We start from the raw sequence: 21,296 nt of genomic DNA, 5'->3' as shown, positions 1-21,296 counted from the left end.
CTTTTCACTGATGTTCTTAATTATACTAAAGTATTAACCAAATCTTGGTTCATCAAATTTCTCATTTCATTTGGCAAGGGGGCAGAGGAACTGACTAATGGCGTAGGGTTACTGCTGACACAAAATAGGGGTGGAAGTTATATCTGATCTAAAAGCAAATTGGACTGTGAAAGACTGCACTATGTTGTTGTTGATATTATGCCAAAGGAATAACCTAACCCTGTTTTGATATCTAAAATATGAAATTCAAATTTCCTTGTGAACAGTTTTTTAAAAAGTGTTTTTCTGTCTCAAAGCTTTAAAGTGCATTGTATTTACGAATTGTTGAATTAGGAGTTTATGGTGCTTTGAGCATTGAACATGACTGCCCTCTAGTAGATATTTTGAGGATGGCAGGTTCCTTTGAATTTTTAATAATAAAATCACAAGATCCATAGAAATAGGTAATTCGGGTCACCTTAATTCATCCATCCAGAACATTCTTTATGCTTTTTGAATGCACAATACTGTACACTTGTATGCCGTATTCCCTCTAAACTGTGCGCATGTGGAGCAGTCAGGAACATACAGCACTGATGACAAACTGATGTGGTTCCTTTAAGATGTGGACATGTGCGGCCACACACCAAACATAGTGAATGGAAATTAGAGGGAAGTATGCCTGCATGTAATTTTCCTCTGGTGTTTGACTTTGTTTAGTGCATACTGTTCTTTGAACTGCCTGTTGTGAATCCACTGCCCCCTTATAGCTTGGTATCATCTGTAAATCTTGCCAATTCACATTGCATCTTAAGAGTCCAAGTCATGAATGAAAATTAGAACCACTGGTCCAAACGCGCTCCCTCACCCGGATAACCCCTTTAACCAGTAGTCATTTTTCCCATCCTTAAACTGAATTTTTAATACATACTGTTTCGCCACCCTGGGCAAGTGTGCAGCCAATTGCAGCCCCACGTGCCCCGGAATCACAACACAAGTGAATTAACCAATAATTCTTATAAAAATTCTTGAAATCTTTGGCCCATGGCTGCCCAATAATTACAGTCACCAGGTTTGTAAATTGAAACACAATGTATGCTTAGTTATAACCAGGATAATGATGAAATATGCAGTTGGCTGACAACAAGCTAACTTACTATCCCTTTAACTGCCCCACCCTCTACTCATACACACAAACCATACAAACATAGAGGGGGAGAAGGGGTGAAAATCATACGGATGAAGGCCAAAAGAGTCTATGCTTCAAATGGTGGTTCGCAACATGCTTTCTTCACAGTATGCTTATGGATTAAATTCTCTGGTTTACAGTCTGCAATGATCTTCCATGCGGTTTAGCAATATTACTCTGATTCTCCTGGAGATACCCTTTGCTTCACATCAATCTTCTTCCAGGCCTCTGTCTTTCCTGGAGAAAGAATTGGTTGGTTCACACCAACCTTTTCTGTAGAGAGTTGGTTCTCACACTGGCCTTTTAGTGAGAATTAGTAGATCTTCTGTCTCAGCTGCCAAAACAAAACAATGGTCTCTGAACCATTTCAGTAGGATCAGATCCAATCACCATCTGATACCGGGGAAAGCACAGCCTTTTAGGCCAATTCAGTGGCCACCAGCCAAATCAATCAAACCAAGTCCTGGCCAATCTCTGTCATTAGTCAATCACCAGTTTAAACCAGCACAGTCTTTTCTGAATTCTTCTGTTTGAATTAAAGACCCAGCCCACTTTCCTTAAAGACACGTCTGTTAATCATCTACAAATCAGAAAAGCAGTGGCGAAAATTGAAGAAAGGGAATAAACCGGGACTAAACAAGAAGGAATAGGAAGGACCCTTACAATACCTGGATGACTTTTTCTGTGTAAAATCTTACTGATGGTTGTTCACTTGAATTTGCACATGATCCTCATAGTTTGTGTAATTAATTTGCACAAATTGAAGTGGGACAACAGGTGTGTAGTTAGTATGTCACGTTTCGTTATCTTCATTGAATTAGGAGGTGTTTTCAATCTACTGGTACCTCCCCTGACTTTAGCGGCTTACAAATCTTTTCACTCGTGTCTCTAAATTCTAAGTTAAATACCACCTAACTCTGGAGATTACTTGTTTCAAGTCCTTTTAACTTCTTTACAACTACTCTTAAACTGTGGAGTTTTTGGAATGACTTATCCTTTTTTACTTGTGTGATATGTGGGCGGTTATCTAGTTTGTTTTCTATACATGCTAATCCTCCATTGCATATCTTACACCCATAGCAAGTTGAATTTTCCTCCAATTATTCCTTCTGAATTGCCTTAGCTAAAGTAAAGTGTGACCTCTTTTTAACAGATTGTGAGATCACAGCTCTACTAACTGTGCTAGTTTAGATTAAGTCAGTTGTCTAAAACATGCATGGTGGCACAGTGGTTAGAAGTGGCATCTCTCAGGGCCAGGGACCCGTATTCAATTCTGGCCTTGTCTCTGTGGAGTTTGCATGTCCTTCCTGTGCCTGCGTGGGTTTTCTCTGGGTGCTCTGTATAACAACCTTCACGGAGCACATGTGGCTGGCTTGAATAGGAGCAGTATGAGCTCTCACGCTAACTACGGGGCTATTACTATGTGTACATAAGGTCGGACAGATAGGAACTGACCTACGAGAGAGAGAACCCGGTGAAGTCTAACCAGGCCCCTTTGTAAATAGAACGTATTATAAATAAATGTCGTCTTTGTGTGACTTATCTGACTTCCTTCGCCTTTATTAAACTCCGGTTTCCTCCCACAGTCTAAAGATGAACATTTAGTGGATTGTCCATGCTAAATTGCCCCTTAGTGTCCATCGACGTGCAGGTTAGGTAACAGCGATAGGGCTGGGGAGTGGACCTAGTTGAAGTGCTCTTTCTGAGGGTCGGTGCAGACTCGATGGGCCTCCTTCTCAACTGTGAGGATTCTATGATTCTATGTTAAAGTACCAAGGATACTTTAAAAGTTTCACGCTCAATCCCCTTTTTAAAGAAAATAATGTAGAAAATGCGAGGAAAGTAACTTGCACTATCTTGAAAATGCCAATCCATACTCAATGGCTGTTTTTTAGAGGTGGAGCAATTTGAAAGGCCTGTTGAATGGCATTATTTAAAACAAGACTGCCCAAAATCCTTTTGAAATTTAACAGTTTCGGTTATATTCAAACATTAATTACAAAAGATTTAATTTTATTGCACAGTTCTAAGGGCGGCATGGTAGCACAGTGATTAGCACTGTTGCTTCACAGCAGCAGGGTCCCTTGTTCAATTCCCAGCCTCGGGTGACTGTCTGTGCGGAGTCTGCACGTTCTCCTCGTGTCTGCGTGGGTTTCCTCCAGGTGTTCCGGTTTCCTCCCACAAGTCCCGAAACACGATGGACCTCCTTCTCAACTGTAAGGATTCTATGATTCTATCTTAAAGTACCACGGATACTTTAAAAGTTTCACGCTCAATCCCCTTTTTGAAGAAAATGTAGAAAATGCGAGGAAAGTGACTTACAGTATCTTGAAAATGCCAATCCATACTCAATGGCAGTTTTTAGAGGTGGAGCAATTTGAAAGGCCTGTTGAGTGTCATTATACCTAATGCTGTTAGGTAATTTGGACGTTCTGATTTATCTCTCCGTGAACCTGAATAGGCGCCGGAATGTGGCGACTGGGGGCTTTTCACATTAACTTCATTGCAGTGGTAATGTAATGTAAGCCTACTTGTGACAATAAAGATTATTATCATTATTATTCCAGGGATCAGGCAGGTGTAAATGACAAAGTTGTCATGTTAAGAAATATTCAAGGTCTCAACTATTCCAGTGCAATTCCCAGTCATTTTCAGTGTAATATTTCTGTGCTTATATATAGAAAACATCTTAATCGCAACTTTCACAACCTAAAGGGGTTTGAAACCAATTTGCAGTTAATGAATTATGGCCTGTATTTATCAAAAAAACACCCTTATATTAACGGTGGCTGGAGGCTCGGAACAATGACAGACCTAATCGTGGTTTTGCTTTTTGCTGTGTCTTATGACTAAGGAAAAAAATAAAAAAGCACAGTGAAACATTGTCAGGGAAAAAAATGGTCTGGTGATGATATTGGATTTTCATTCACCAAAAATTATCATTTGAGATTTGAACTCTTCCCTTGAATCCTATTGGCCATAATAATAGTGTACATTTATAGAGTTCATCACAGTGCCGAGGACCCGGGTTCGATCCCGGCCCCGAGTCACTGTCCATGAGACGCTTGTACATTCTCTCTGTGCCTGCATGGGTCTCAGCCCCACAACCCAAAGTTGTGTAGGGTAGGTGGATTGAACATGCTAAATTGTCCCTTAATTGGAAAAAAATAATTGGGTACTCTAAATTTATTTTTTAAATTTATAGAGTTCAAAAATTCTGTAGTGTCCAGCATAATTTGTTTGAAAACTGTAGAAAATTTTAACATTTTAATTCTTTTGAAGGGTTTTGTGTTAAAATCCTGCAACTACCAATGACATAATGAACATGTTGGATGACGCTGAGTGCTTTTGTTAACTGGTTTACTACACTGAGTTACCTACTTTGGTAAAGTACAGTACTTAACAAGTATTAGTAGAGAATTGGGTCTCACTTTGGACTATTTTAAGACAGGCTTTCATTTATATCGTACATTTCCCAAAGTTCCTAAGTATTTTACAGTACTTTTGAGGTGTTTTAATCTAAGAAACACAGCAGCCAATTGACTACTAAAATGAAAGCAAAAACTGCAGGTGCTGGTAGTCTGAAATAAAACAAACTGCTGGATATACTCGTTTGGCAGCAACTGTGGAAAAGGAAACAATTTGTTTTGAGTTGGATTTGGCTTCTTTAGAACTGAAGAAGCCATATTCGTGTGATTCTGTGACTCTATTTCACTCTCCACAAATGCTGCCTGACCTGCAGAGTATTTTCAGCACTTTCTGCTTTTAAGCTGGTTGATCAGACCATCTGTCTTTGTAATGTTGGTTAAGGGGACTTACTGTGACGTTATGTAGGAGGAAGACGTGCACGAGGTGGCTTTCACTTGGGTACTGTTCGTTTAGCCCTTTTTGCCCAGTTTCTGGAGCATTTTGTTTAAAAACCCACTTGTTTAATGGAATAAGGTTCCATTGGGGAAATGCTACGGAAGACCAGGGCAGTGGAAAAAATGACAGAGGCAGCTTCTGTGAATCTGACCACTTCACTAACAGCCGAGATGCTTACCGGCACCTTGGTGGTGGACTTTGAGAAGCAATGGCAGATAGTGTTGGGACAGTCGCTTGGCATTGGAGAAAAACAATTAAATTGTAACGGCGCAAGGTGCTGCGATACAAGGCATGGAGGTGTCTCTTTCGAGGCATTGTGACCAGATGACCCCTCTGGAAGTGGAGATGTCTCTGATGCCTGTGATGAATAAAGTGTTGATAAAGTGAGTGATTTGGAGAATCGTTCAAGGAGGCAAAATATCCGTGTTGTAGGTTGCCAGAGGGGATCGAAGGCCCAACTCCCACATAAGATATTTGGGAAGAGGGTGGGGGACTTGCGTCCCCTGCCGAGCTGGACACTCTAACAGAAGCCTCGTCCCAACAAACCACCGTAAGTCATAATTGTTAAGTTTTACAGCTTCCAAGAAAATGTGGGCCCTGAGATGGGCAAAGGAGCATCGCGATTACAAATGGAAAGGCAGAGCAGCATGTGGCACAGTGGTTAGCACTGCAGCCTATGCCGCTGAGGACCCGGGTTCGAATCCCGGCCCTGGGTCACTGTCCATGTGGAGTTTGCACATTCTCCCCGTGTCTGCGTGGGGTTCAAAGATGTAGGTTAGGTGGATTGGCCATGTTAAATTGCCCCTTAATTGGAAAAAAAAATAATTGAGTACTCTAAATTTATTTTTAAAATAAAATAAAATGGGAAGGCAACGCCATCAGACTCTATCAGGCTTTGTCAGAGCAGAGCTGGCAAATAAGTGGGCTGCATTCAACAAGGTCAAAGCCGCTCTGTATAAAAGTGAAATCCACTTTGGGGTGGTGTACTGGCGCTGCTAAGAGTGACTTTTAAGGGGAAATACTTTTTTTTGACGCGTGAGAGGAGGACGATTCTTTTGTTTAAAAAAAGCATGGGCTGGGTGCAGGTTAAGGTTTTTGAGGTGGGGGATTGTTGAGATTCCCTGTTCATGTTTGCATTTCTTTGTCCTTGTGTGGGTTGAATGTTTCGCAAGTTGGATTTGGATGGGGGTTTAATTTCAAGGGGGGTTTTGCTCTATTTGTTATAACTGATGTGAAAATCTATGGAGCACTATGTTTTAAGGGGTTTTTACACTTTGTGTTCTTTTTCTCTTAGCATTTTTCTTCACTCTGGGTGCGAGCCGCCTTGCTAGCCGAAGAGTTAGTTAATAGGAGTGGTTTGATTTGATTTGATATGATTTGTTATTGTCACATGTATTAGTATACAGTGAAAAGTATTGTTTATTGCATGCTGTACAAACAATGCATACCGTACACCGGGAAGGAAGGAGAGACTGCGGAATATAATGTTACAGTTAGAGCAAGGTGTAGAGAAAAGATCAACTTAATACGAGGTAGGTCCATTCAAAAGTCTGATGGCAGTGGAGGAAGCTGTTCTTGAGTCGGTTGGTACGTGACCTCAAGCTTCGGTGTCTCTTTCCTGACGGAAGAAGGTGGAAGAGAGTATGTCCGGGGTGCGTGGGGTCCTTAATTATGCTGGCTGCCTTTCTGAGGCAGCGGGAATTGTAGATAGAGTCAATGGATGGGAGGCTGGTTTGCGTGATGGACTGGGCTACATTCACAACCGTTTGTAGTTTCCTGCAGTCTTGGGCAGAGCAGGCTCCATACCAAGCTGTGATACAACCAGAAAGAATGTGGTGCGCTGGAGGTGACTGCTGGTCGTTATATTAGTTTTGTTTTAGATAATGAGCTTAGTGTTTTCGTTCTGTTTGGGCTTAGGTTTATTAGAAGTAGGTTTTAGTAGTTTTTGTTTGCCGTACTATTTTTTTATATGTTTATGTGTGGTATTGTTTGAAGGCTGAATTTCCCAGTGACGAGGTTGAGGGTATTTGCTCACCGTAAAAGTTTGAATGCTGATGTGTTGTTTCAGCAGGAGACTCATTTTTAAAATAATCTTTATTAGTCTCACAAGTAGGCTCACATTAACACTGTAATTAAGTTACTGTGAAAATCCCCTAGTCGCCGCACTCCGGCGCCCAGTCGGTTACAATGAGGGGGAATTCAGAAAGTCCAATTCACCTAACAAGCACGTCTTTCAGGACTTGAGAGAGGAAACCGGAGCACCCGGAGGAAACCCACGCAGACACGGGGAGCACGTGCAGACTCCGTACAGACAGTGACCCACGCCGGGAATCGAACCCGGGTCCCTGGCGCTGTAAAACAACAGTGCTAAACACTGTGCTGCCGTGCCGCCCATTGCGAGTCAGAGACCAGACAAGGTTGCGGAAGGGGTGTGTGGGACAGGTTTTTCATTCTGACTTTGATGGTAGGGCCCAGGGCATGATAATTTGTATCAATACAAGGTTCAATGTTCTGCCTCTCTGATCTTGGCGTACCCCAATGGTAGACATGTTATTGTTTGTGGATTTTGACGGGTACCTCGGTGGTCCTGCTTAATGTCTACGGTCCAAACTGGGACAATATGGGTTTTACTAACAAGCTGCTTGCCACCAAACGCTGGCACAGCCTGCGATGCCCAAGTCCCATGAATGAATTTTTTAAAACTGCCCAATCAAACTTCAGTTGTTCTGTTTCTTCCTTGGTAGCTGGATTTGTGAAGATCTAACCAGAATTATGGAGATATGATTAACACTTTCTAGATAAGATTGGTCATTCAGTGTCACTCCTGACTTGTTTGGATTAATGTCTAAACCTATGTATTTAAAGGCTCTTACCTTGAATTCCTCCTTTAACGTCTTGATTACCCCTTTACTCACATCCAGCAGTCCCTCCCCCACTGGAAATTATAAACATGTATGCTGAAAATTCCAACTAGTTTCTCCTATGGTACCAGTAGAACATTTCAGGGTCCACCTTTAACTGAACAAAACCTCTTTTGAACAAGATACCTCATGGAAAAACACCATACTCTTGATGCATCATTCATTTCATAAACACGTATTGTTCAATTACCGAAGCTTTCCTTCTAAACCACCAACTTCTTTGGGCAGTTTAAAAAAAAAATCTCTTTGAAACTTCCCCCACTTAAACAAAGCCTTTATGTCCATAGATTTGCATTCCCAGGTGTACGAAGCCAAAATAGCCCAAAGAAATCCTCAACCTTTTCCCTGCAGTAGATGAGTTCACCCTGATATCCTGATCCCTTAAGCTCTCTTCAAATCCTCAGGCTACTAATCTTGCTTTGACCTTATACGTGCTGTCTGGGAGTACCTTTTCTGTACAGATCCATCGGTGAAATAAAGCTGACTCATGTATCTCAGTAGATAATCCAATGTTCTTCCAACTTTCTACCTCTTTCCATTTTGCTTTCTTTATTAGCTTATTTTCCAGTTTAATAATAATAATCGCTTATTGTCACAAGTAGGCTTCACTGAAGTTACTGTGAAAAGCCCCTATTCGCCACATTCCGGCGCCTTTTCGGGGAGGCCGGTACAGGAATTAAACCCGCGTTGCTGCCTCGTTCTGCATTACAAGTCAGCTGTTTAGCCCACTGTGCTAAACCATCCCCAGCTGGTTTATCAGTACTGACAGCTACTAAAATCTCTCGGTCATGAGAACTTCTATTGAGCTTGCTCTCAAGGCCTTATTCTCATTAAGCTACAGCCTCTGCTTAAATCCCTGTCCCTTTCTGGATCTTTGTGGTGTCACAGCCACTTTCTGGTTTCAGAACTGATGCTCCGCTTTTTGGGTTTCCCCAATTTTGCCAATCCATACATCTTTCCTCTTGTCTATCTTCATGCACATTTAACCTATTTCTGTATTTTTCAGAGATTTTCCCTGCTCGCCCTATTATAGTAGCCTCCCTCCACACACTGGTCCCTTCTGGCATGTATATTATCTTTGGGCCCACTTTAGGGAATTGCCCTTTTGAACAAATATCATCATCCTGTGCCTCAATATTACTCTGTTCAAAGTCTGTCAACCTTGTGTCTCCTGTCACCTGCTCCTCCTGACTACCTAGTGCATGTATATGTGAAGTGCATGGTGCCTCCTCACTTTCTATGTGCTGTTCAGGACCTGTGAATGTAGATAGTCAGTACCAATCAACTGTGAAGATTATACCCGAACACTTTGATTACAGTGTTGTAACATTAGCACGTTCCCATTACTCTCTATTACCTTGCCGGGCCCCTTCCACTCTTTTTTTGGCTTTCCCTTTTATAATATACCATTATTCCTTGCTGAAATTATCCCTGATGGCCTTAATCAGTGCTGTAGGGCTTGGGCTTGCCAAATTCTCTCCAAAACCTCAGCTTTAATGAAAGTTTTTCTGCCTGTATGCAAGGAATTCAGGTGAGCAAAAAAGTAGAACTAATGTAGTCCCTTCTAAAGCAGGGGACGCATCTGATACCATGGACGGCAACTTTTGGATTTCGTCCTTTACACCAACCTGTATGGACTGTACCCTTCTCTTTCCCCCCCCCCAACCATTTTTTGCAAAGGTTTCTTTGCATGTACCACCTTTGCCAATGGCGTTTGCAGTTTATAATCTGGTTGATCAGCCAATATTGAATGTAACATGAATTTATAATGTTTAGATTTTCGTACATACCTTGAAATTTCTCATTGACAAATTCCCCACCATGATTGGTCAGGAATTTTGTTGGTGTTCCTACCATTTTCAATGATATTATCAACAATGACATTGGATTGGATTTGTTTAGTCATGTGCACCGAGATACAGTGAAAAGTATTGTTCTGTGTACAGTTCAGACAGATCATTCCATACGTGAAAAGAAAATACATTCGGCAAACATAAAATACAGAGGGTGGAATTCTCCTATCCCCATGCCGGGTGGGAGAATTGCGGGAGGGCCGGGCAACTCGCGACACGCCACCCTGGCACCCCCCGCAATTCTCTCCCCCCCCCCCCCCCCCCGTTCGAGGAATCGCCGCTTGCCATTTTTCCCGGCGATTCTCCAGCCCAGATGGGCCGAGCGGCTTGACGTTCCCGACCTGTTCACGCCGGCAGCAACCACACCTGGTCGCTGCCATCGTGAACATGGCGCCAAAGTTTCGTTTGTGGCTTGTGGAGGGTGGAGAGGGGAGTGAGCACCACGGCCGTGCTCGGGAGGGGACTGGCCCTCGATCGGTACCCACCGATCGTCGGGCCGGTGTCTCCAAGAGACGCACTCTGTCCCCTCCGCCGCCCCACAAGATCAAGCCGCCACGTCTTGCGGGGCAGCGGAGGGGAAGACGGCAACCGTGCATGCACGGGTTGGAGCCGGCCAACCTGCGCATGCGCGGCTGACGTCACGTAGGCGCCGCCGTCGCGTCATTCTTGGCAGCCAAGATTTACGGAGCGCCGCTCCTAGCCCCCTGGGGGAGGGTGAAAAGGGTGCGAGGAGCGGCCTCCGAGGCCGTCGTGAAACTCGGCCGAGTTCACGACGGCCTTCCCGATGCTGCGCTGGAGCGGAGAATTCCGCCCACAATGTAAACCCACAGACGCAGATATCGGGTGAAGCATGCAGGAGTGTAGTACTACTCAGTAGAGAAGATGTGTGAAGAGATCAGATCAGTCTATAGGAGGGTTGTTTCAGAGTCTGGTAACAGCGGGGAAGAAGCTGAGAAGCTGTTTTAGAATCAGTTAATGCGTGTTCTCAAACTTTTGTATTTCCTGCCCGATGAAAGGAGTTGGAAGAGTCAATAAGTCAGGTGGGAGGGGTCTTATGCTGCCTGCTTTCCCAAGGCAGCAGGAGATGTAGACAGAGCCAATGGATGGGAGGCGGGTTTGTGTAATGGACTGGGCTGTGTTCACGATTCTCTGTGGTTTTTTACGGAATCACAGTAAATAAGCCAAAATCAGCCAGTAATTTTGTTGATGTTCCTAATCCTGTTCCTACCGTTTTCCGTGATCTTACCAATAATGGTCCTTTTGTCTTTACTATGTATCACAGTGGATAGGCTAGATCTGGTAGCCATATCTATGAAGTGTAGTATATAAATACCCCTATCCTTTTCCCAAACTTTCAAGTCCAGTGCCACTGCATCGTTAAGCTCCCTAGCTGATGGCAGGAAGTGGTGATGTCTTGCAATATTGAATGCAGGTTTCGCAATCTGCAGCGACTTGTTGAAGAAGATTATCATATCCTTTATCAGGTATTCCTGCATCTTGAAGTAGAGTCTTCAGTTTCTGAAGACTGGATGTGCAAATTGTCTGTCTAATTTCGATATTATCTTCTTTTGTCTACCGAATTCTTATTCTCAATGGTTAACAAAACTTAATTAATCTATTGATGAGAAGTCTCTGGCTTCCTTAGTGGTAGTCAGTAATGACCTGATCAAATAAAATGCAGATCCACATATTTTCCCAACACTATAGCTCGATCATTCTTCATATCTAGCATCATCTGCGAGAAGTTGTGAATGGTGCTGAACATTATACAATCGTCAACTAACATTCCCACCTCTGACCTTATGATGGAAGCATTGATGAAGCAGCACAAGATTGTTGGGCCGAGGCACTACCCTGAGGAACTCCTGCAATGATGCCCTGAGATGATTGACCTCCATCCTCCGCAACCATTTTCCTTTTGGGTAGGTTTGACTCCAACCAGCGGAGAGTTCTCCACCTGATTCCCATTAACTTCCACTTTGCAAGGGCTGCTTGATGCCACACTTGATGTCAAGGACAGTCACTCTCCCTCGCCTCTGAAGTTCAGCTCTTTTGTCCATGCTTGATGCTTAGTGGCTCTGGTAGAACCCAAACTGAGCATCAGTAAACAGGTTATTGCTATGCAAATGCTGCTCGATAGCATTGCTGATGACCCCTTCCATCACTTTACTGATGACAGAGAGTAGACTAATGGGGTGATAATTCGCCAGGTTGGATTTGTCCTGCTTTTTATGGACAATTACATCGGTAATTGTCCACATTACTGTGTAGATACCAATATTGGAGCTGTACTGAAACAGCATTGTTAGGGAAGTGGCAAGTTCTGGAGCCAAGTTCTTCAAAGCTATTGCTTGAATATTGTCAGTGCCCATAGCCTTTGCAGTATCCAGTACCTAAAGCCGTGTCTTTATATCATATGGAGTGAATTGAGGCGGCTAAAGACTGGCTTCTGTGATGCTGGGGACTAACCGAGGAGGCACGTCAGGCTGAAGATTGTTGCAAATGGTTCAGTCTTATCTTTTGCACTGATGTGCTGGGCTCCCCCATCATTGAGTAGGGGGATATTTGTGAAACTTTGTCCTCCAGTGAGTTGTTTAATTGTCCACCACCATTCATGCCTGGATGTGGCAGGACTGCAGAGTTTAGATCTAATCCATTCATTGTGTAATTGGTTAGCTCTGTCTATTGCTTGCTGCTTATCCTGGTTGGCATGCAAGTAGTCCTGTGTTGTAGCTTCACCAGTTGAGACCTCATTTTACATATGTGTTGCTCTTGGAATGCCCTCCAGCACTCTTCATTAAACAATTGTTTAATCCCTTGACTTGGCGGTAATAGGAGAGTGGGACATATGCCGAGCCGTGAGGTTACAAATTGGGGCCGAGTCCAATTGATGGCCCCAGCACCTCATGGTTGCCCAGTTTGACTTAGACCTGTTTGAAATCTACCCTGTTTAGCACAGTGGTAGTGCCACACAATATGATGAATTGTCATCTCAGTTTGTAGTGCAGCTCATGTCCCTAAAGTTTTCAGTTTAATTTGCGACTTTATTCAATTGTCACCTTTGATTCCAATGATTGTACTTGAACTAATACTAACTGTGAAACTAAAGGGGACACCGATCTGAAAATTATGTATCAGTATCTGTGTGCTGTGATATTAGGCATCAGAGCATGCATTTAATACACCTCATTTTATGCTTTGTGTCTTATAAAATGCCAACAGTATATTTATCAATTTATAAAATGCTATGTTATAATAGCTTCTCAAGTCAATGTTCTTGATGTATTCAATCTTCTGTCCCATAACTTGGTTTTGGTGATGATGTGCTTCATGGACATGGCCCTTTACCTAAACCTCTGAATAATGGGGAGGGGGTCGGGGCGGGGCGGGGGGGGGGGGGGGGGGGGGGGGAAAGACCTGTGACCCAATTTTGAAACTAACACAAACTATGCTAATCTCTGAAGGATATTTTTTAAAAGTTAAATTTACAGGAACCAACCGCTAACTAAATGGAAGTGAAGCAATAACTGGATGGTATTGAGCAATATAGGTCAGGAAGATCCACGGCCTGATTCTTAGACTGATTCTTATTGCCCAGTTGATCTCAGATGGGCAATACTCTGGATGTGATGCTAAAATTCACATGTAGGGACATCTGTTTGAATTAGTTGTGATACCATTCATGGTGGAGTAGCCTGTTGGCGTTCACTGCCTGATCACCTGATGAAGGAGCTACAGTCCTAAAGTTAGTGATTCCAAATAAACCTGTTGAACTTTAACCTGGTGTTTTACTGTGGCTTTGCAAATGAAACATGCCATTTGGCTGAAGTACTAGAGGGTGCCTCTGAAACAGCGCCCTAGCAAAGAGGTCACTCTTTCAGAACAGTGGTGGAAACATTAGAAAATATTTTTTGAAAAGCATTTAATCTTTTTAATTGGGCAATGGTGAGATGGATATTTTAACACTTGCATACTAAAACTTTCCAGAAAAGCGGTTAATATTACATGGTTTGAGTTTGAGATTTGTTATGGTGATATATTGTGTATAATCTATGATTTCTTGATGCCAACTTTATGTACAAAGTCAGAGTTCTGTTTACCGTAGTTATCGTGCCTTAATTAATAATTGTCAAATATTTTCCCACTTACAATTTTTACTACTTTCTTTCTGTTTTTATTTTTTCTTCTCCTTTAGTTCCTTTGTCTCTGTCTCGTACCTTTGCTGTCAGCAGAACTGAATCACTGGCTGGTTCACCAGGTAAATTTGTACAAATATGTTCTTACTGTGCTCATTAAAGCTGCAATTTTCACAACTCAATAACAATTTATTGCAATATTAAATAGAAATCTTTTCAGTGTGCAAAATACAATTATTTCAAGGGTCCCATTGGAGCACCTATGTGATATAATGAATCTTAAAGCTACAGTTTAATCATGGAATTCTCAGCCATTCGTTAATCCATCGGCTTTTAGAATTATACCAATTTATCCAGGTTTTATATTGATTAAAACATGCACTGTGCATCTCGAATAATCGGTACTAGGAAGAGAAATACCTGCAATGGGCTGAAACTTTCCAGCTCTGTAGTGCGGTTTCTGAGGAAATTTAGACCGTATGGGGGTTGGTTTCCTGATGCATCCCTGAACGCTTTTCCCGGAGGCAGACTAGTGGGTTTGCTTACAACCTTCCCAGAAGTGGCGGGACTTTATTGAAAGATGGTAATGAGCTACTTATCTTCAGTTTTCCAGGCCGTGAATCATCTTTCTAATGGTGCACAGGTGTGTCAGGAGGCCAAAAATGAATTGGAGGCAGCTTCACAGCAAGAGATCCAAGCTGTAGGTGGTTTGAGGGAAAATGTATTTGCTGGCAGTAATTCACAAAGCAAATCCACCTGCAGGCAACAGGTATACCCTTGCAGCCACCATCGAGACTGATGTCTCCATTAATGCTTGCCTTGCTGTGAAAGCTGCCGTTTCTGCTACTGACCAGGCATTGGCCACACTGAAGGCAGCCAGCTGCCCTACCCAAGGGCCGTTCTGATTGGCCCTCCCAATGGTGGAAACTGGTCACCTTCCTTAATTGGATGGGTCCCCCGGAGCTTACTTGATTGGCCGTTTCTGGGAAGATTGTGTCCATTATCCTGTCACAGACATCTATGAGTTCTCGACCTGGCATTCATGCAGATATGGAGATCACAACCCACCCAGGAAAATTCAGCCCAGTGAAACTGAGGGATAAAGAATGACATGGGGAAACAATTGTGGATTTAGTTTGGAAATATAAGGAAAATCAGAGAGATCGATTGGCTTGAATCACATGTACAGAACAAAGTGTTTTTTTAATTCTTTGGTCGCAAGACCTTGAATCTGAAGTGCTTTGGTGCCAAATTTTGTTAAAGTTCCTATGAAGTGTCTTAGGGACATTATACTACATTTAACGGCACACTACAAAAGCAAGTTGTTTGTTGAAAGATTAGATGCGGTGATGAACTGCAACCAATTATTGTACTTTTTATACCAGGAATAAATTCACCAATACAACAGGAAGGATTCCTTGACCAGCTGTTTGAGGTATCTTAACACTGGAACAACAACTTTCCCATCTCATAATTTAAGGATGTATTTATGCTGCCAATTTAGCAATAGTGAGAAATGTTTAACTGGCACCGTAAATATGGAGTCAAGTGCCTGGGCCTGACCTAACTCCAGAGTAAAATATAGTTTGCTTCCTGGAGATGGTAGTTTCACATTGTTTCCTTTTGACAGCACAAAGCATGTAAGTTACGTACAATGTTAAATCTGGTTTACAAAATGTTCAAATGACTTGTTGGAATCCCAGGCACTTTGCAAACTGACCTAGTGTTAATGGAAATGTTGTGATTCAGCTATAGATCTGCCATAATTATATCCAAGCATATGCACAACTTTCTTCGGGACTAGATTTATGTTTCTAATTCCCCAACCTGCAAGCATGAATCATCTCCATTGAGCTTATGCATCCACATCTACTCCTTTGTGTAAAAGTATCTTCAGGGCAACTCTTTTTCCAGAGATTAGTTTTCTGCACAATTTGAAATCTGAAATACACTGAAATATACTCTCTTTGCCAGGGCTGCTGAGTATTTTTGGAGACTAAGTTTAAGGGACCATTATGGAATTCAAAATAAACCATCTGACCATGAAGATCATTTCTATCCCAATCTCCAGGTTTGCCCGTATGTCAGACATGACCTCAACTTGACGCAGCTGTGCTGACTCAGTCCTATTTTATCATACACTTCCAAGTACTCCGCAATTTCTTCTGTATTAATGGACTCTAAAATCTTACCAATGACCGAAGTCAGGCTAACCGGCCTATAATTTCCCCTCTTCTGCCTCCCTTCTTAAACAGCGGTGTTACATGAGCCACTTTTCAGTCCTCTGGGACCCTTCCTGCCTCCAGTGATTCCTGAAAGATCACCACCAATGCTTCCACAATCTCCTCAGCTATCTCTTTTAGATCCCTCGAGTGTAGTCCATCTGGTCCAGGTGATTTATCCACCTTCAGACCTTTCAATTTCCCCAGAATCTTCTCCTTAGTGATCGCCACTGCATCCACCCCGGCTCCTTGATTCTCCTTGAGCTCTGGCATCCCACTGGTGTCTTCCACCATGAAGACTGATGCAAAGTAACTATTCAGTTCCTCTGCCATTTCTTTGTTTCCTATTATTACTTCTCCAGCCACATTTTCCAGTGGTCCAATGTTTATTTTGCCTCTCTCTTACCTTTTATATATTGAAAAAAACTCTTCCTATCTTCTTTTATATTACTAGCTAGCTTGCACTCATATTTCATCTTCTTCTCCCTTATTACTTTTTTTAGTTGTCCTTGCTCGCTTTTAAAGGCTTCCCAATCCTCTGGCATCCCACTAATGCTTGCCACTTTGTATGCTTTTTCTTTTGCTTTTATGCTGTCCTTGACTTCCCTCGTCAGCCGTGGATGCCTTATCCTCCCCTAAGCATGCTTCCTCCTCCTTGGGATGAATTTCTGTTCTGCCTCCCGAATATCCCCCAAAGACTCCTGCCCCAGTTGCACAATGAATGCCAGATTTCCAACCTTTTTCTTCCAGGGCAGCCTGTTTAACTGAGGGCTAACACACTGGATTTTCTTCTTATATCAAGTTGGCCTGGAATACTGCCTTGATCATGATGTATAACCAATGGAATCCACCATTTGCTTCAAATGATTTCCCCTGAATTTTCAAAGAGTATTGCTATTGATTGGGCTAGTAGGCAGCCCATTGCAATGAGAAGTGCTCTTTTGCTCTCCTCTGTTATTTTCAGGAGGAAATAGCAGCAGATTTATCCAGATGACTTGTTCTATCCAGGCGAAAGAGGTCATTTCAAAATTTGAGTACTGAACTTTAAAAAATTCCCAAGTTGGTCACCTTTTCAACAATTTATCGCGTGCTATGGGAACTTCTTTGAGTCATCAACTTTATGGATAACTATCTCCGTAATCTTGACTGGAACAATGGCAAAGTATTGCAGTGAAGAGTTATTTGCTCTTATCTTCCTTTACTTCCAGCTACAGATCTCAAATAGGATAAAGCCAACCAGTCTATACCGAAAATAGTGGGAATGCCTGATATTGTTAGGATGAAGTTCTCTGTCTCTGAGAATTTTAAAATAATGTATACATGTTCATTTTATTCATGGAAAATCATGTTGTGCATTTTCAGAGTATTTCAGATGATTATGACTGGAATTTGACACAGGATGACATGTGGAGAAGTTGCTCCATATATGGGATGGAAAGACTATTTTCTTTCCAATCTTGTAATAACATTTCCACTTACACCACAAGGTTCACATTTTTCATTGTTAACTCCTACAATGCTAGCAGCTTCAGTAAATGTTGTGTTCCTTCAGATGGCCACTGTAATATTTCAGCTACATTTTAACAACATATAATGAATCAAAAATGAAGTACAGTGTAAGTTATAAAAAAACTAATATTGAGACACTGGGCTGAATAACACACAGTGAAAATGGGCCTTTATGATGGCCAATCAAACTTATTATTAGATTTAATGATGCTAATTATGCCTTCATGGTGGAATGCGTTGCGGGGTGTGCAAGAGAGGGTAGTAGCTCTAGAAATTGAGAGCCTGCCCACATTATTTAAATTAATTTAAATTGTTTTTTAAAAATTGATTGATTAAGGTAGTGAAAATGGCAATTGACTGAAATGTTATGTGCTGGGAGCAATAAAACATGTAGAGAGTGTGAATCTGCCAGTTAGGGATCTAGTTTTTATCACAAGGATTGTATGGGCAGATTAATAGTTGCCAGCTTTGTCCTTAATTTGACCTCCGCAGTTCCGGCTGCAATGAGTACTGCTGTCATTTGCTACTGGAAGCTTTGTTTCTGTGTGATACTTCGCTGTTTTGAGGCTTTTGTTCCTCAGCCTGTTTGGTTGTAAAAACATGGGGATGGTGGTCTCTGTGGGAGACAGGTCTTCCAGTGTGGATGAGAGGAGGGGGAGGCCATGGAGGAGAGTAGGAAGGCCAAATGGTCAGGGGTAGGATGCACTAGTAGTGGAATAGAATGGTGGTTCTATGCCAGAGCAAGTAGCTGAGATAATCCTTATTAGTGTCGCAAGTAGGCTTACATTAACACTGCAATGAAGTTACTGTGAAAATCCCCTAGTCGCCACACTCTGGCGCGTGTTCAGGTACACTGAGGGAGAATTCAGAACGTCCAATTCACCTATCAAGGACATCTTTCGGGACTTATAGGTAGGTATAGATAGGTAGGTTAGACATTACAATAATAGAGGCACAGAGCAAGGACATATGCTGCCAATTGAGTACATAGGTACAGAATGAACTACCTTCAAATGCCAGAGACAACATGCCAGAGGAGACTCCAGATCTCCAGAGACACAGTGACCTTTCTCTGAGATGCTGACAGGGGAGATAGCTTAAACTGCGTGGATGGCCATCCAGTGTCAGTAGCCATGAAGGTGACTGTTGCGCTGAATTTCTTTGCCATTGGAACCTTTCAGGCTGCCTGTGGAGACATTAGTGACATTACACAGCATGCTACACACTACTGCATTAGGTCTTTGCAAATGCAATGTTCCAAAGGGTAGATCAGTATGTTGAATTTTCAGTGGACAGCCACAGCCAACCTGAACGAGCCAGAGGCTTTGCGGTGATCGCTGGTTTCTCCAAGGTTCAGGGAGCAACAATAGATGGCACTCACATCACCACAAAGGCTCCAGCACATCATTCATTCATTAACAGGAAGCGCAACCACTCTTTAATTGTCCAGTTGGTATCTGACCACAATCGAAGAATTATGCAGGTATGTGCTCAGTACCCAGGCGACAGCCACGACTCCTACGTTCTCCGGAACTCTGAGATGCCAGACATATTTAATGGGCCTGATGCACAGGGTGGTTGGCTTCTGGGTGATGTGATCACCCTTTGAAGAGTTGGGCCATAATACCTGTGAGGCCACTAAAACAGAGGCGAAGAGGAGCAATAATGACAGCTACGGCACAACCAGGGCAGACAGTTGTGCTGGTAAAGATAAGGTTCAAATATCTGGATTGATCAGGAGGAGCATTGCAGTATATGCCACCCAAAGTTTCACTGATGGTCATGGTGTGCTGTGTCCTGCTTAACCTCACCATTCAGAGAGAGGATGTCTTGGAGGAAGAGGATACGCGAGATAATGGGCATATCTCTGATGATGAGGTCGCAGAGGAGGTGAGGGAACACTCTAACAGAAAGGGCCTGCATGGGAACCTACAAAGAGAAGGAGATTAGTATTGAGGTTTAAACATTGGACATATCCCACTATAGCCCATATAAGGATTGAAAACAGTTGTTTGGAAATTGTTACTGATTGCTAATATGTATTGGGATAAAGGTCACCCTACTTACCCAAATAATTTAGGCATCTTAAAAATGTAGTGACTAATCATGACAAACGGGGACTTGATGAATGTATAAAGAATGAAGATTCTATGGCCGTTTGTGTGTAAGGTCATATAATGTCATGTGAAAAACGTTGTGTGACACTGAACAAAATCTCATGCAGTATCAGCAAGCACTTCATCCTGCAAGAATTCAAAGCTGAAATATAAAAAAAACCTTTCCTGTTGTCATTGTAATCCAGTTGTGTAACTTTCTATGGTTTAGTATTCCTCAACGTGCAGAATGGTTGTGTATAACTTCAGAACAAGCAAGGCACTTTTTTGATTGTGTACAGCAGATTTGAATACCTTTCCATGCTTAATTGTCACCGTGACATTTCAATTTAAAATTCCAAAATAGAGATTTACAGCAGATTCAGAGGTAGAGATTCAGCCCAGAAGAGATTCCACATTATATAAAACAGTCCATCTCCAGAAACTGTTTGGACAAGTCTAGGACATTTGGGGAAAGGGATGTTTTTAAGCTGGTGTGTAAAACAGAATTATAGAAAGAGGCTATTCAGGCCATCTTGTCCATGCTGATTATCAGCAAGAAAAACTCAGCTAGTTCAAGACCTTGATTTTTCCCTGCAGCTTTATGTATGTTTTTCTCTTCATTACAGTCCCAGACCCCAATAGTGGCTAGGTTACTGGACAGAAGTCCCAATATTCTATTTTAATTCGTAACACTGAGGAAAGGATACCTTGCTTCAGAAGTGATTGCACGAGAAATAGGGTGATGGTATATTAAAAGAAACTTTATTACTACAGTGTTGAATTCTTTAACATTACACCAGAGACATCCGGTGGCGTATGCAGGTGGAAGAATTTAACAAGGTGGCCCCCACTAGGGGTGCTGTAGTTTTAGCCCACTTCTCCCAGTTGCTGGGGGTATTTTTGCTTAAAATCTCACTTGAGTGATGATAGGTGGCCACATAAGGGAAATGCCCATAAGGACCAGGGCAATGTAACCTGCAGACAGAAGTTTGACAACAGAATCGGAGGCTTCTCGGTGTTCTTCAGTGAGAAAATGGCGGAGGCTCATGCAGGGACTCGGGCCATTCCATTAACGGCCGAGATGTTTACCGGCATCTTAGTGCCGCAATTTGAGAAGCAGAGGGTTGTGGCTGGGGACCTTTATAAGTCGATGGCGTTGGAGATGACCATCAAGGCGGCAAAAGTGTTTGGCGCTGTGATAAAGGGCGTGGAGGTGGCTCTCTCTCGGCATAGCGACCAGATTGCCTCTCTGGAGGCTGAGATGTCTCACATGGCCGTTGTGAATAAAGCACTCAGGGCCAAAGTGGATGTTTTGAAAATCGTTCCAGGAGGCAGAATATTCAGATCAAGGGGTTGCCGGAGGGAATGGAAGGCCCAACTCCCACAGAATACTTTTCAAAGATATTTGGGAAAATGATGGCGAAGGGTAGATTCACATCCCCTCCTGAGTTGGAATGAGCCCACCGGACACTCTTGACAGAAGCTCTTTCCCAGAAAACCACCATGGACTGTTATGGTGAAGTTTCA

At 42.6% G+C, this 21,296-nt stretch overlaps 1 protein-coding gene across 2 annotated transcripts in view; it reads left to right on the top strand.

The window, feature by feature from the left end:
* Window positions 1-21,296, top strand: part of LOC119979297 (metal transporter CNNM2-like) — a 231,752-nt gene that overhangs the window by 186,135 nt on the left and 24,321 nt on the right. For both annotated transcript variants that reach the window (XM_038821348.1, XM_038821349.1), the window contains one exon: window positions 14,002-14,064. In XM_038821348.1, coding sequence (XP_038677276.1) covers window positions 14,002-14,064 — 63 coding nt within the window. The remainder of the gene's footprint in view (window positions 1-14,001; window positions 14,065-21,296) is intronic.

The sequence above is a fragment of the Scyliorhinus canicula genome, chromosome 16 (genome assembly GCF_902713615.1).
Source record: "Scyliorhinus canicula chromosome 16, sScyCan1.1, whole genome shotgun sequence".
In the NCBI taxonomy this organism is placed as follows: Eukaryota; Metazoa; Chordata; class Chondrichthyes; order Carcharhiniformes; family Scyliorhinidae; genus Scyliorhinus; species Scyliorhinus canicula.
Note: the sequence above shows the minus strand (reverse complement) of the source record. Positions and strands in the feature narration are given on the sequence as shown.